At 38.8% G+C, this 12,849-nt stretch overlaps 1 protein-coding gene across 1 annotated transcript in view; it reads right to left on the bottom strand.

Moving 5' to 3' along the window:
* Window positions 1-928: 928 nt before the first annotated feature.
* Window positions 929-12,849, bottom strand: part of Sugt1 (SGT1 homolog, MIS12 kinetochore complex assembly cochaperone) — a 45,757-nt gene continuing 33,836 nt past the window's right edge. Inside the window, exons 11-13 of the mRNA XM_036199590.1 lie at window positions 10,755-10,845; window positions 5,083-5,264; window positions 929-1,051 (exon numbers count right to left, since the gene is read on the bottom strand). Coding sequence (XP_036055483.1) covers window positions 950-1,051; window positions 5,083-5,264; window positions 10,755-10,845 — 375 coding nt within the window. The 3' untranslated portion in view covers window positions 929-949. The remainder of the gene's footprint in view (window positions 1,052-5,082; window positions 5,265-10,754; window positions 10,846-12,849) is intronic.

Below are 12,849 nucleotides of genomic sequence, written 5' to 3'. Positions count from 1 at the left end.
ACTGTGAAAGTTGACTGTGGTATATACGTACATTTTTTTGGTTTGAAAACTCTTTAGCCCAACATTCAACCATTTTGTAACTTTTTCCTAAATAGCCTTCTCTCAGCTATATTATAAACTCTAAAATTAATGATGTCTATTCATTTTTATTATCCTCAGAGAATCTACAGATTTCAGGCACAAAATACTAAACACATGCATATTAATTTACTCTCAAAGTAGCAAAACTCCAAAGTACTGAAGCCAGAGCAATCCTGGCACAAACAGAAGCAGGACCTGAGCCTCCTGAGCCGCCTGCGCCTTTCTTGGCTTCTGCTACAGATTACCTTTAAGATGGCTAAAATCTGTGGGCTGTTAAACTCCAGAACCTATGCTTTATTCTGGAATTTGGAAGGCAGAAGCAAAATCTTGGTGCAATTACAAATACTTCTCAAAAAACCAAATGAGGAAATTATCGGTAGTATTTTCTCAGTGTTCTCAGTAAAAACTTAAGAGAAACTTAAGAAAATAAACCAACCTCCATAGAAAAATTGTCTTTATAACTCATTCAAAGGTAGCTCTGAAAAGGAAATACAACGCTGAAGCTGAAAAATGTATGCCCACAAAAAGTTGCCAGGTCTAATAAATTATTAACAGAACACTGCATCAAAAATAAGGCAATTACCCAAGATGTTATTAAAGATTCTCTACTCCCACAACTAGACAGAGCTGATCTATCTAGGAACAGATGACATTTCATTTGGTTTCGGGACGTGTGAAATCCGCATGGACAGAAGTGATAAGATGTGATCATCAGTCTTTAGAATACTTGTAGGAAGGTCATTCTAAAGCACAAAGAGGTAAAGGGTTTAATCTTTTAAAAAGATATTGTTCGAAATTCAAGAATGTGGTAAAGCACACAATGGGCACTCGTGAACAAACGCAACACTGTGATAGCAAATTGATTTATTTAGTACTGTTTCCATTCCATATCATCAGGAGGGTTGATTTCAACTTTTCTTTTACCTACATCAGACCAGTTGGTACTCAAGACTGTACCACCAGACTCCATCTGCAATAGAAGAAAAGAAAGAAAAGATTCATTCCTGCCTTATATATCAAAATGCAACATTTTCCTTAAAATGAACCAAATATACTCTCCCAAACATAGGGACTAAATTAACTCAATACAAACTCAACATTTTTATTTAATCATAGGCTTGCCAGAGAGGTTAACAATTTCAGACACCTGACAAAAGACAACTCTAGAGTAATTAATTAGGTAGGCACATCAAGTGCATATACACTGCCACACTAAGGACCATGGACTTGCTAATTAGTAGAGGCATTGTGTGGAAAATTTACCTTAAATAAAAATAAAATTCCTTCCTCTCAAAATGACATAATCTTTTTTTGATGACAGTAAAAGTCAGGCAAAATAAACTTTCTACACCAGTTAAACAGAATTTTAAGGGTCCTCATTTAATGCTCCCTCATTGCCAAACACACTCTAGTATACTCTGAATTTTTCTTTTTTTAATTAAGGCACATACAACAGAGGTACATAGGCCAACATCCTGTGCCTGGATTATCTATTTACAAGGCAGTGAATAGCAATCCTAACATGTGCACAGAGTTATGCACTTCATAAAAATGTTTTGATCAGCAATGAACTGCTCTTACAATAGAGATGTCATAAGACTACAATACAGCTGAAGAATTCTGGATGCCTCGAGATATTGTCGCCATTAATAACAGCCACAATGCAGCACGCAACTCTAGTGCAAATTCATTGAAGAATTCTGGCTGCCTAGTGATATTGTAGCCATTAATAACAGCCACAATACAGCACACAACTCTAGTGCAAACTCACTGAGCTCCCAGCCCTAGGAAAGAACACTCATACAATCATATAAAGTACATAATACTTAACAGCAATAGTTTGACTATTTACTAAGCTAGATTTTTTATTGTAATTTTAGAACACACACACACACACACACACACACACACACATTCTACTGTAAGAATATTCTATGTTACATTTGCAGCAGCCTCAAACATCTTCTATTTACCAAAACTCTTGATAATATCGAGAAGTTCTATCAAATTGTGGGTACAGGTCAATAGGACAACATATGCCTGATTTGTATCAACACACTCAGTGGTGTTACCTAATAATGAAAATTATCCAACATATTTCTCAGAATATGGCCAAGTGTCAAACAATACATAGTATTATTAAAAACTTGAACTGGAGAGATAGTGCATCTGTTAAAGGCTAAGGTTCATACTTCTAAAGAAATACAACTTCCGCCGGGCGCTGGTGGCGGTGCTCACCTTTAATCCCAGCACTCGGGAGGCAGAGCCAGGTGGATCTCTGTGAGTTCGAGGCCAGCCTGGGCTACCAAGTGAGTCCCAGGAAAGGCGCAAAGCTACACAGAGAAACCCTGTCTCGAAAAACCAGAAAAAGAAAAAGAAAGAAATACAACTTCCATACATTTATTATGATAAAAATTCACTAACATGGATCATAGAAGAGTATAATGTGAATTCCTGAAATTTACAATCTTTTAATTGGCTGTATTACTAACAAACACAGGAAGTTATATACCCTTTGAACTGAACTGGAAACTCAAGATAACCAATGCCTTTTGCAAAACTCCTTTGAGTTCCTTTGCATGGGGTGCTATTGTCTTCCTGTTTTTAGACCTTTATTTATCTTCCAAACATGAATGTCAGCACCTCTTGGTGGTCTCTGACTCCTATTTTTAAGTGACATTTAGTTAGTGTATGTGCATGGACATGTATTTATAGGCATGGGAGTGCCATGGGACACATTAGAGGCCAGAGGACAACTAGTGGAAGCCAGATCTCTCCCTCTACCATAGAGGATCCAAGAATTGAACCTGGGTGATCAGACTTGGCAGCAAGTACCCTATCCATTCAGCAACCTTGCCAGCCAACTAATTTTCTTTTATTAATTAATTAATTTATTTATTTATTTTTAGTTTTTGAGACAGAGTTTCTCTGTGAAATAGCCTTAGCTGTCCTGAACTCACTTTGTAGACCAAGCTGGCCTCAAGCTCACAGAGATCCACCTGCCTCTGCTTCCCAAATGCTGGAATTAAAGGTGTGCGCCACCACACCTGACTCAACCAGTCAACTTTGTTAAGACTCTTAATTGCCAGGCTATATACTCTCATACAATCAGTCTTCTATGTAACTACCATTAATACACACTGCACCTTTGCAATTTAAGGACTGCCTCCTTTCCTTTTCTTGTTTGTTTTTGAGACAGTCTTACTATGCAGCTCAGATTGACCTTGAACTCTCAACCCTCCTGTCTCAGCATCCCAAGTACTAGGATTGCCATCACACCCACTTAAGAGTTTCTCCTTAAGTCTACTTCTCATTGATGACTAGAACTAAAGAAGAGAGTCCTTCAAAGACATGGACTATATTTTACCAACATAAATATCCCTTGGTCTCTAAAGAGGGTTCAGGCATACCCTTACATCACATACAACAGAATCTGCAGGTGCTACAAGTCTCTAATATAAAATGGCGCAGAATTCGCATATAACTTAGGCATGCCTTTCCACTACACTACAAATCATCATCTCTAGAGTACCCATAATATCCAATACTAGGTATTATCAGGGAGCTTGTCATGTAGTATCATTTGGGAAATAACAAGAAAACGTCTATATAATAGGTACTCAATACAAACAACTCTTCCCCTAATACTTTCCAATCACAAGCTAGTTGAACCCACAAATGTGGGACCCATGCAAAGACAGATGAATGTACTTACACTGTAGTCCTAATCATGGTGGCCTGGCACATGGCAGGCTTCATATAAAATGAGTAAATTAAATGTGACAAGCCTGTAAAATCAGTTACTTCTAAGAGGACTCTCAGTTAGAAAACTCACAGAAGTGACTTTAGTTTATAATCTGGTCATATTCACTGACCACAATCTTCCCTTCTCTCCGTATAGAAGGTAGAATACTGTGCGATTTAGAATCTCCTCCTCATTATTTAGTTGGTCTCATACAATTATACTGAACAACCATAAAGGACAGTACGTTCTGTCTTCCTACAGAGACAGAAGCAAGCTCCACATTTAAGGTCAATGTTGCCACACAGATGGCTTACTTTATGGATGTATATTACTCATTTAACTATCAATTTTCTGTATGATATGGATGCAGATTCTGTAATGTGTCTTTGACTTGGCATACAGCTAGTCTCTCTAGCACACTTTTGAAGTCAACAGTAAGGGTGAGTGTCTTGCCTGGAGAAGATTTGAGTAGACAACATTTTTCTTGGCAAAATTCATGATTGTATCTTTAAGAAAAATAATTGCTTGGTAGAGTGGTACATGGGTACTTGGGAGATAAGAGGCAAGAGGATCAAGAGTTCAAGGCCATCTATGGCCATGCAGCAAATCTAAGACCAGCTTGGACTGCAGAAGAGTTCAGTTCCCAACACCCATATGACAGCTGACAACTGCCTGTAATTCTAATTCCAGCAGATCCAACCCCCTTCTCTGACCTCCACAGGCATGAGGGCCACATACATGCATATATGCAAAACAAGCACACACATAAATTTCCTTTAAATATAAATAAATAAACAATTAATACAGTTTTATAGCAGTGAACTGTCAATTAAACCTCAGAATTGGAGACCTGATTCAGGTGATAGTTAGTCTACTCTAGCAAGAGCCTGAATTGTCTTAATCAATTGAGAAACTAAGTCACTGAATAATAGATACTTTCTGCTAGCCCATATGGTTCTGTGAATTTCCCTTCATTTTAAAGAAGAAAATAATATATGTATGATTCTACAAGATAAAACAGCGGAAGCTCACTGAGCTACTGTGACAAATTCAACTAAAAATAAATTCTGCAGTCGTAGAATTTCTTAGCCTTCCAACGCCTAACTCACAAGTGAGTTACAATAAACCACTGTTTCTCTCCAGCTATCCAGGTCATACAATTTGACCTCAAATTCACTACTCAATCTGGCTTTAAGAGTCTAAACTTCACTGTCATAATTTAAGAATATTTGAAAACTGTTCATATTCTTTCTTACAAATGATTTGTTCATGGCCCGTTTCACTTCATCGGAACCATCTGAGTAGATCTGTTGAAATAGCTTGTTTAAAGCTGCGTCGCCCTCCAGCTTCTCGTTCTTCTCCTCCTCCTTGATCTCACCAACCAGCTTATCCCAGTTCCTGGTATAATGAGATGATGATGGATACAGGGTCTTCACATCTGCAAAGGGAAAAAGACAGAAGTAGTTTAGCAGCATGCTTGATTAGTCAAGAAATATGTAAATGCTGTGACCACAGTGCACGGAACATCTCAGCAAGTAGTTTAGGTCACTGAATTTCAAGTTTGCAGTTAGTATCTCTTTGCTATGTACATCAATAATTAGATCTACATTTCAATAACCGAATCAGTTAGCATACTGCAAAATTTAGGACTTCCTCTGAGCAAAATAATTCAACAAGAGTATGCTTTTGATATAATATATAAAATCAGACTAAAAACATTCTGCATGCTAATCACAGAAGTGGGTTAAGAATACAGAATGTCTTATATGGAAAGTAAAGGTACTCAAGACACTGAAGGAAGGGGCTGGAGAGATGGATGGCTCAGTGGTTAAGAGCACTGACTGCTCTTCCAGAGGACCTGGTTCGATTCCCAGCACCCATGTGGCAGCTCACAACTGTCTATAATTCCAGTTCCAGGGGACCTGTCACCCACAGTAAAACACCAATACACATAAAATGAAAATAAATAAGAAAAAAGAAGCTGAAGTAAGATCGTAATACAGATACCACCCTGGACTACATTGTTATGGGTAAGGTCAGACTGTGAGAACTGTCTCAAGAAAAAGGAAAAATAACTGTAAAGAAGGAAAAATTAGATGGAAGAGAGAAGAAAACTAGAGATGGTTGAGAGACAGCTGAGCAGCTGTGCAAGCCTAATAACCCAGTTCAACTGGCAGAACCTATGAAAAGACAGCAGAGAATGGACGCTACAGTGTTGTCCTCGGACCTCCAAATGCATGCCATAGCATTCACAGCCCTCTCCAATAATTGTTTTTTTTAGAAAAGCAGCAGAGGTTTGAAAAAGACAGTATTAGGCCAGAAAACATGGCTCAATGGCTAAGAGTACTTGTTCTGGGCAGGGGAGATGGCTCAGCAGTTAGACTACTGGATGCTCTTCCAGAGGTCCTGAGTTCAATTCCCAGCACACACATGGTGTGGTGACTCACAATCTTCTACACTGGGATCTGATGCCCTCTTCTGGGCACTCATATACATAAAATAAAGAAATAAATTTTTTAAAAGAGTACTTGTTCTTACACAAGATCTGGGTTCTTCTCCCAGCACATACAGAGCAGCTCAAAACCATTCATAACTCTAGTTTCAAAGCCCACTTCTGACCTCTGAGGCACTAGGCACACATACGGTACATGGGCATACCTGTGAGCAAAACACTCACACACATCAGATAAAAAAAAAAAATCTTTTTAAAAGACAGTACAGATGATTATAAAAAAATACCAGTGTATACACACACACTTTCTAGGATGCTCCATTAGAGGCAATGGCAAAATGCTTGCCTCTCATGTGCAAGGTTTTTACACCAATTCCAAACACTACCAAAAAGCACACCTCATTTTTCAATCTCTAAACCATTTTTCAATTTTTTTATTTTATGTGTGTACCTGAGTGTTACATATGTGCACCCTGTGAATGCAAGTGCCTGAGGCAGAAAGTGTCAGGTCCCCTGGAACTGGAGTTACAGAGAGTTGTGAGCTGCCTGATGTGAATCTTCTATGAGAACAGCCAGTATGCTAAACCACTGAACCCTCCCTCCAGCCCATCTCTCAAGATTTTAACACAGGAAGTATAATTTTTCTATGTGACGATACTCAGGTATCTTTCAAAGTAGAAATGCTCTGAAAATAAAATCAACTGCCACAGTGAATTAGTTAATCCTCCATCTCCTACACACACACACACACACACACACACACACACGCGCACGCACGCACGCACGCACGCACGCACGCACACTAGATTCAATAGAAAATAGTAAGTAACTCCATGGGACTGGAAGGATGGCTCATCAGTTAAGAGCACTGGCTGCTCTTCCAGAGGACTCAGGTTCAATTCCCAGCACCCACATGGGAACTCACAACTGTTTGTAACTCCAGTTCCAGGGGATCCACACCCTTACACAGACATGATTCAGGCACAACAACAATGCACATAAAATGAGGGGGAAAAAAGAAAATATTAAGTAACTCATGAATGCTGAAAAATAATCCACTTATCCACATCTTAATACACTATCTGAAAATAACAACACATAAACTTATCTACATAACATAGAAAACAACAGAATTTGTGTATCTATTTGGATAGAGGCTACCTGCATAGAAAAACTACTAGCCCAGCAGCTCAAGGAATGCCCTAAGACCAAGGAAATGAAGATCTTGACACACAAATAACTGGAAAACAGACAAACAAAATGACCCAGTAGGTCTAAGAATAGCTCTGTTTACTATCTAATTAAACTATAATAACAGCCAGAAACGGAATCCACATACATGATTTAACAGTTTTAGTACTAGTTATTAAAAGGAACTGAGACACACTCTAATTTCATTTTTAAAATTACATCTATTGGGGATTGGAGAGATGGTTCAGCAGTTAACAGCACTTGCTGCTACTGCAAAAGACCTGGGTTTAGTTTCCAGCACACACATGGCAGCTTATAACTATCCTAACTCCAGTTCCAGGGAACACAATACACTCTTCTGACCTCCACATCTACCAGGTACACATGTGCTACACATACAAACATGTAACAAAACCCCATACACATAAAATATAAAATAAATCTTTTTAAAATCACATTTATTTATTTACTTGAGGGAGGTGGTCCTTATAATTAAACTTGTGTCGTTAGGTTCAGCAACAAGCACCTTCACCTGCTGAGCCATCTCGCTAGCCCCCGGGTGCATAGGGACAACCAGGGAGCCTGTATGTGACTGACCTAGGCACTGCATATATGTGACAGTTGAGTATCTTGGTCCTCTTGTGGCACTCCTAACAGTAGGAGCAGGGGCTGTCTCTGACTCTTGTACTGGCTTTTGGGACCCTACTCCTCATACTGGGTCACCTTGCCCAGCCTTAATACATGGGGAGATGCTTAGTCTTACTGCAACTTGATATGCTATGTTTTGTTAATACTTTTGGAGTGTCAGACCTTTCCTAAACAGAAATGAAGGAGGGGGAGTGGATGAGGGGGGGCAGGAAGAGGTGGGGGGAAGGGGCTAGGAGGAGGGGAGGGAGGGGAAACTGTGTCTGGGATGTAAAATAAATAAACTTATTAAATCAACACAGAATTTACAAAGAACTCTCTCCCATTCACACACAGAAGATTTTTTATCTTAATGAAGAGGGTGGTAAGGGACAGACTTTGTATTATCAGAAGTGAATTGTTTAGTTTCCTGAAGGAAAATGAAAAGTGTCTAGGTACACACACACCATATATATCATAGCAAGAAAGAATATTATTTCAATATGAAGTCAACTGGAGAATACTAAAACACTTTGTGATCCTTTTTATATAGAAATCTTAAAAACTGGGGATGCAGTTTACATCTCAAGGCAGACTAATCCTACTTCAAGTGGTCAACAGGCAGCAGCTCTGCAGGGACAGTACAGCTGACATTGCTAACAAAACAAAACAAAAGGCTGATTCCAAGTGTCCTGTCCTACTGGAACCCAGTAACACTAATCCACAATCTAAATGTTCCTTCCCTAGTAATGTCTTTCTACATCCAGTTTCTAAAAATGGGTGAGAAACTACTCGACATTGATTCTGTTTCTTGTGCCTTCACTTCACCAGTAAATAAAAAAAAAAAAACCTACTTTTCATTTACCCATCCTTCATCAAAACAGAACCCAGGAAGACACGAGTGTGTGTGTGTGTGTGTGTGTGTGTGTGTGTGTGTGTGTGTGTGTGTTGCTTTAAACATCCTAAATGTCACTTCCCTCTACTGGAAATGCTGTCTTTGTACATTTTCACGTATGACATGGTTAAGGGGCTGGGAACTTGAATTTAATTAATTCTAATGGTAACTCCCAGGAAGAATGGGAATGAAGTTTTAATCTCTCTCTACAGATAAGAACGCTGGCCCAGATAGGTTAAGTGACTTGCCCTTATCTACAGTTTCCAGCTTGCAGTACACAGGATCTGACAAGCATATTAATTCCTCACAAAACACAACAGGACAGGAGGGAAAGCATCTTAAATTTCCAAGGGATTCAGTTTAGAAAAACCTTACACACAACACACACACACACACACACACACACACACACACACACACACACACACGACATTCAATCTCAGAACAACTTGAATAATTGGACATGGTAGGTGAACTACTGAGAGTAATCTAAGTTTCTTGCTCACTACTTTATTTATATATATATATATATATAGACAGACAAGTGTGAGAGCAGAGATCATCTCTACTGTTGGTGAATGTGTCCCACAGGAAGCAGCAAGTTACCAGAAACACACCCACACTCTGCAGCCCTGCATTTTAGTCCTCCACAAATCCACCAGGTGATCCTAGCCTATAAAAAGGAAGAAATAGGGGTTGGTGATTTAGCTCAGTGGTAGAGCGCTTGCCTAGCAAGCGCAAGGCCCTGGTTCGGTCCTCAGCTACGGTTAAAAAAAAAAAAAAAAAAGGAAGAAATAATACTGGGCTGCCTATTATGAGCACTGTATTATACAGCTGTTCACCAGGTAAACCCTATCCCCAAACGACAGTCTTTGAAGCAGCAACAAGAGATCACCTGTGCTGCCTCCCCTGGTTTTGCTGTCTTTGTTATAGATTAGTTAAAGTTCTATGACTGGGGTAAGACACACTTTTAGTCTTGTAACTTCTATACAGACATAAAATCAACACACACACACACACACACACACACACACACACACACACACACACACACATACAAGATCTGCTCATAACTGACTTCCTAAATGTTACAAGCAAATGTGTTTCCTACTATAAAAGGGGTAAAAACCTGAAAATAGCTGAAATACATTGTTGGATTGTTTCAGCCATCAGATCAGAGTATTAAATAACAAAAAGAAATTTCTCCCTATTCAGTAATGAGGCGATTACCTGAAGATACAATCTTAGGATCCCCCAGATTATACTAGTAAAAGATGCCTGACTGCTGGTTATATATGCTTAAAATGGACTTCAACATATAAAGGGCTATATAAAACCAACCCTAGTTGTCTCCTCTTCTGGGTATTCCTTTACTGGTGTGTGCCATCTCTATATTAGTAACAGAAATAGTCCAAATGCCCTACTCTGTGAAGTTCTGAAATTCTAGGAAATCATAGATGAGAAATCAGTTGGAAAAACAAAGGAATAAAGGCAGAATAGGGGAGGGAGGAGATGCTCAGCCATGCAAACTACCTTACCGTACACTAGGCAGATCACAAATAACTGTCAAGTTACAGCCTGACACAGTAAACAACTCCAACTCCTCTTGCCAACATTTGTCTGTGTTCAAGCTTCAGAAATTACAATAACTTTACTATATTCAAAGTATCTTTTCTTCATAAATAATGAAATAGGGAGAATGCTCATTATTATTTAATTTCACCTACAAAATGAACTTAAAACCTCAGCAAGGCCAAAATACAAACCTGCTATGAACTGTTTTGGTGTGGTCTCATCTCCTTGTCCCTCTAGTTTTTCCCATCTCACAGCCTCTGGCTTTTTCATTTTAATTTCAATCTGAAAGAAACACCAAATAAAATCCATTACTCAATGTAAGATACATAAAACAGTAAAAATGCAATTTTCTTAAGTCATCAAAGTTTTATGAGAATTAATAGTGTCTTTGACAGTTTGCCTAAATTATACAAAGTTAAATCTGAAGAATTATGAAGCATTTATTTTGTTTCTACTCTTAAAATTTTACCCTTTAAAAAAACAACACACATATCATATAAGCTACAATTGAGTCTTGAAATTCAGGCCAATGAGAGGGCCCAGTGGGTAATGGTGTGTGCTGCTAAGCCTGACAGTCCATGGAACCCACATGGAGGAGAGAACTGACTTCTGAGGTTGTCCTCTGACCTTCATATGTATGTGAGAACATGTGTGTGCACGTGTGAGCATGTGTGTGCATGTGCTTGCTTCTCTCCAAATCATTTTTTTGGAGGGGGGGTGTCTTGAAATCTAAATGCTTTATTGTTCTTCTACAAAAGGGTTCTTAATTATTCTACTAGTAAAGATACCTGACTTTTAACTATTGTCAAATTCTGCCATTCAAGGCACATTTGATAATAACAACAGAAACTGATATTTGATCCAAGGTTGGCAAATGAAAGGGATACAGACTTGGGAATTCTAACAAGCCCTGCAATAGATTCAGACAGAGCAAATGTCTGCAATGCCACCTCTGAGAAACCCTGTTATCAACCTTACATTCACGCATGTGTTTCACTTGCTTCAGAGGAACTTACTCCATTGTATAAAACCAGTACAACTAATGCTGACAACTGTATAACCACTTATTAAACAGATCATTTCAAGTTGAGAGTCTGTTTATTGAAATGCTTGGGACAAGAAAAGGTTCAGATTTTAGGCCTATTTTTTAAGGGGTTTTGCTTTTAAATAATGTCTTGGGATTAGGGCAAAAGCTAAAACAGCTTCACTTATGTTTAGATAATAATTATAGACAGCTTCCAAATCATTTTATACAATATATAATAACAGCTTTAAGGTGCACACATTTAAAAAATGTTTACTTCTATTTCTTAGTTTTGTGTGTGCATGCATAATGCATGCATGTGTGCAGTGCTTGCAGGACAGAAGAGAAGAAAGCCTAGTCCTCTGGAGCTCAAGTTACAGGCAGCTGTGAGCAGCAGCCAGGTAGGGGTGCTGGGTACCAAACACAGGCACGGAGGCTATGAGCACTGGTTGCTCTTTTCTCTAATTGAGGTTGGGCTACTGAACTCATCCCTTACTCCTGACAAACTAAATGCTGCCTTGTACAACTCTTCCTGAGGAGACATAAACAAATGCCTACTGACTTCAACAAGGCAATTGTGGGACCAAAGATTGCATACAAGTCTAGCTTGGTGAACTAACAACTCCCATTAAATACATGTACCATGTTTCACCTGAAAAACAGCACATACTAGCACTCACATTTACTCAAAGCTACTATAACTTGAGCATTTGTGGGGTATGAACAAAGAGGCCTTTATAAAGCCAAATCTCTTAGCAACATCCTAAAACAAGCTGACCTGAACTTGAGGTTATATTTCATCCATCACTAAGACAGCAGGATGCATGCAATAAACTATTTAAGGCAAGTTGGGGAACAACTAATTTTCTATGAATTCCTTTTTACACTTACTTCAATTTGTACATACTTACGGTGATACTTCATTTGTGCTGAAATGTGATTTTATTTGTATGTTAATAAATAAAGTTGCCTAGGGGTCAGAGCTAATAGCAAGCCATAGCAGAAGTCTGGCAGTGGTAGCACACGCCCTTAAACCAATCACATGGCAGGCAGAGTCTGTGTGTTCAAGGACATAGCCAGCTTGGAGACACATGCCTTTAATCCAAGTACCAACCATAGAGACTGTATAGACAGGCAGTGACAAAGAAGTCATATGGTTTGGTTTAGAACCAATGAGAAGGCAGAACAGAAAGTCAATAAAAAGACAGACACACAGAAAATAGGTCTCTTTCTCAGGGGAAGGACGGCAGCAGCTGGTAAGC

This window comes from Onychomys torridus, chromosome 9, assembly GCF_903995425.1.
Source record: "Onychomys torridus chromosome 9, mOncTor1.1, whole genome shotgun sequence".
Lineage (NCBI taxonomy): Eukaryota > Metazoa > Chordata > Mammalia > Rodentia > Cricetidae > Onychomys > Onychomys torridus.
The sequence above is the reverse complement of the archived record's forward strand: the minus strand, read 5'-3'. Positions and strand labels throughout refer to the sequence as shown.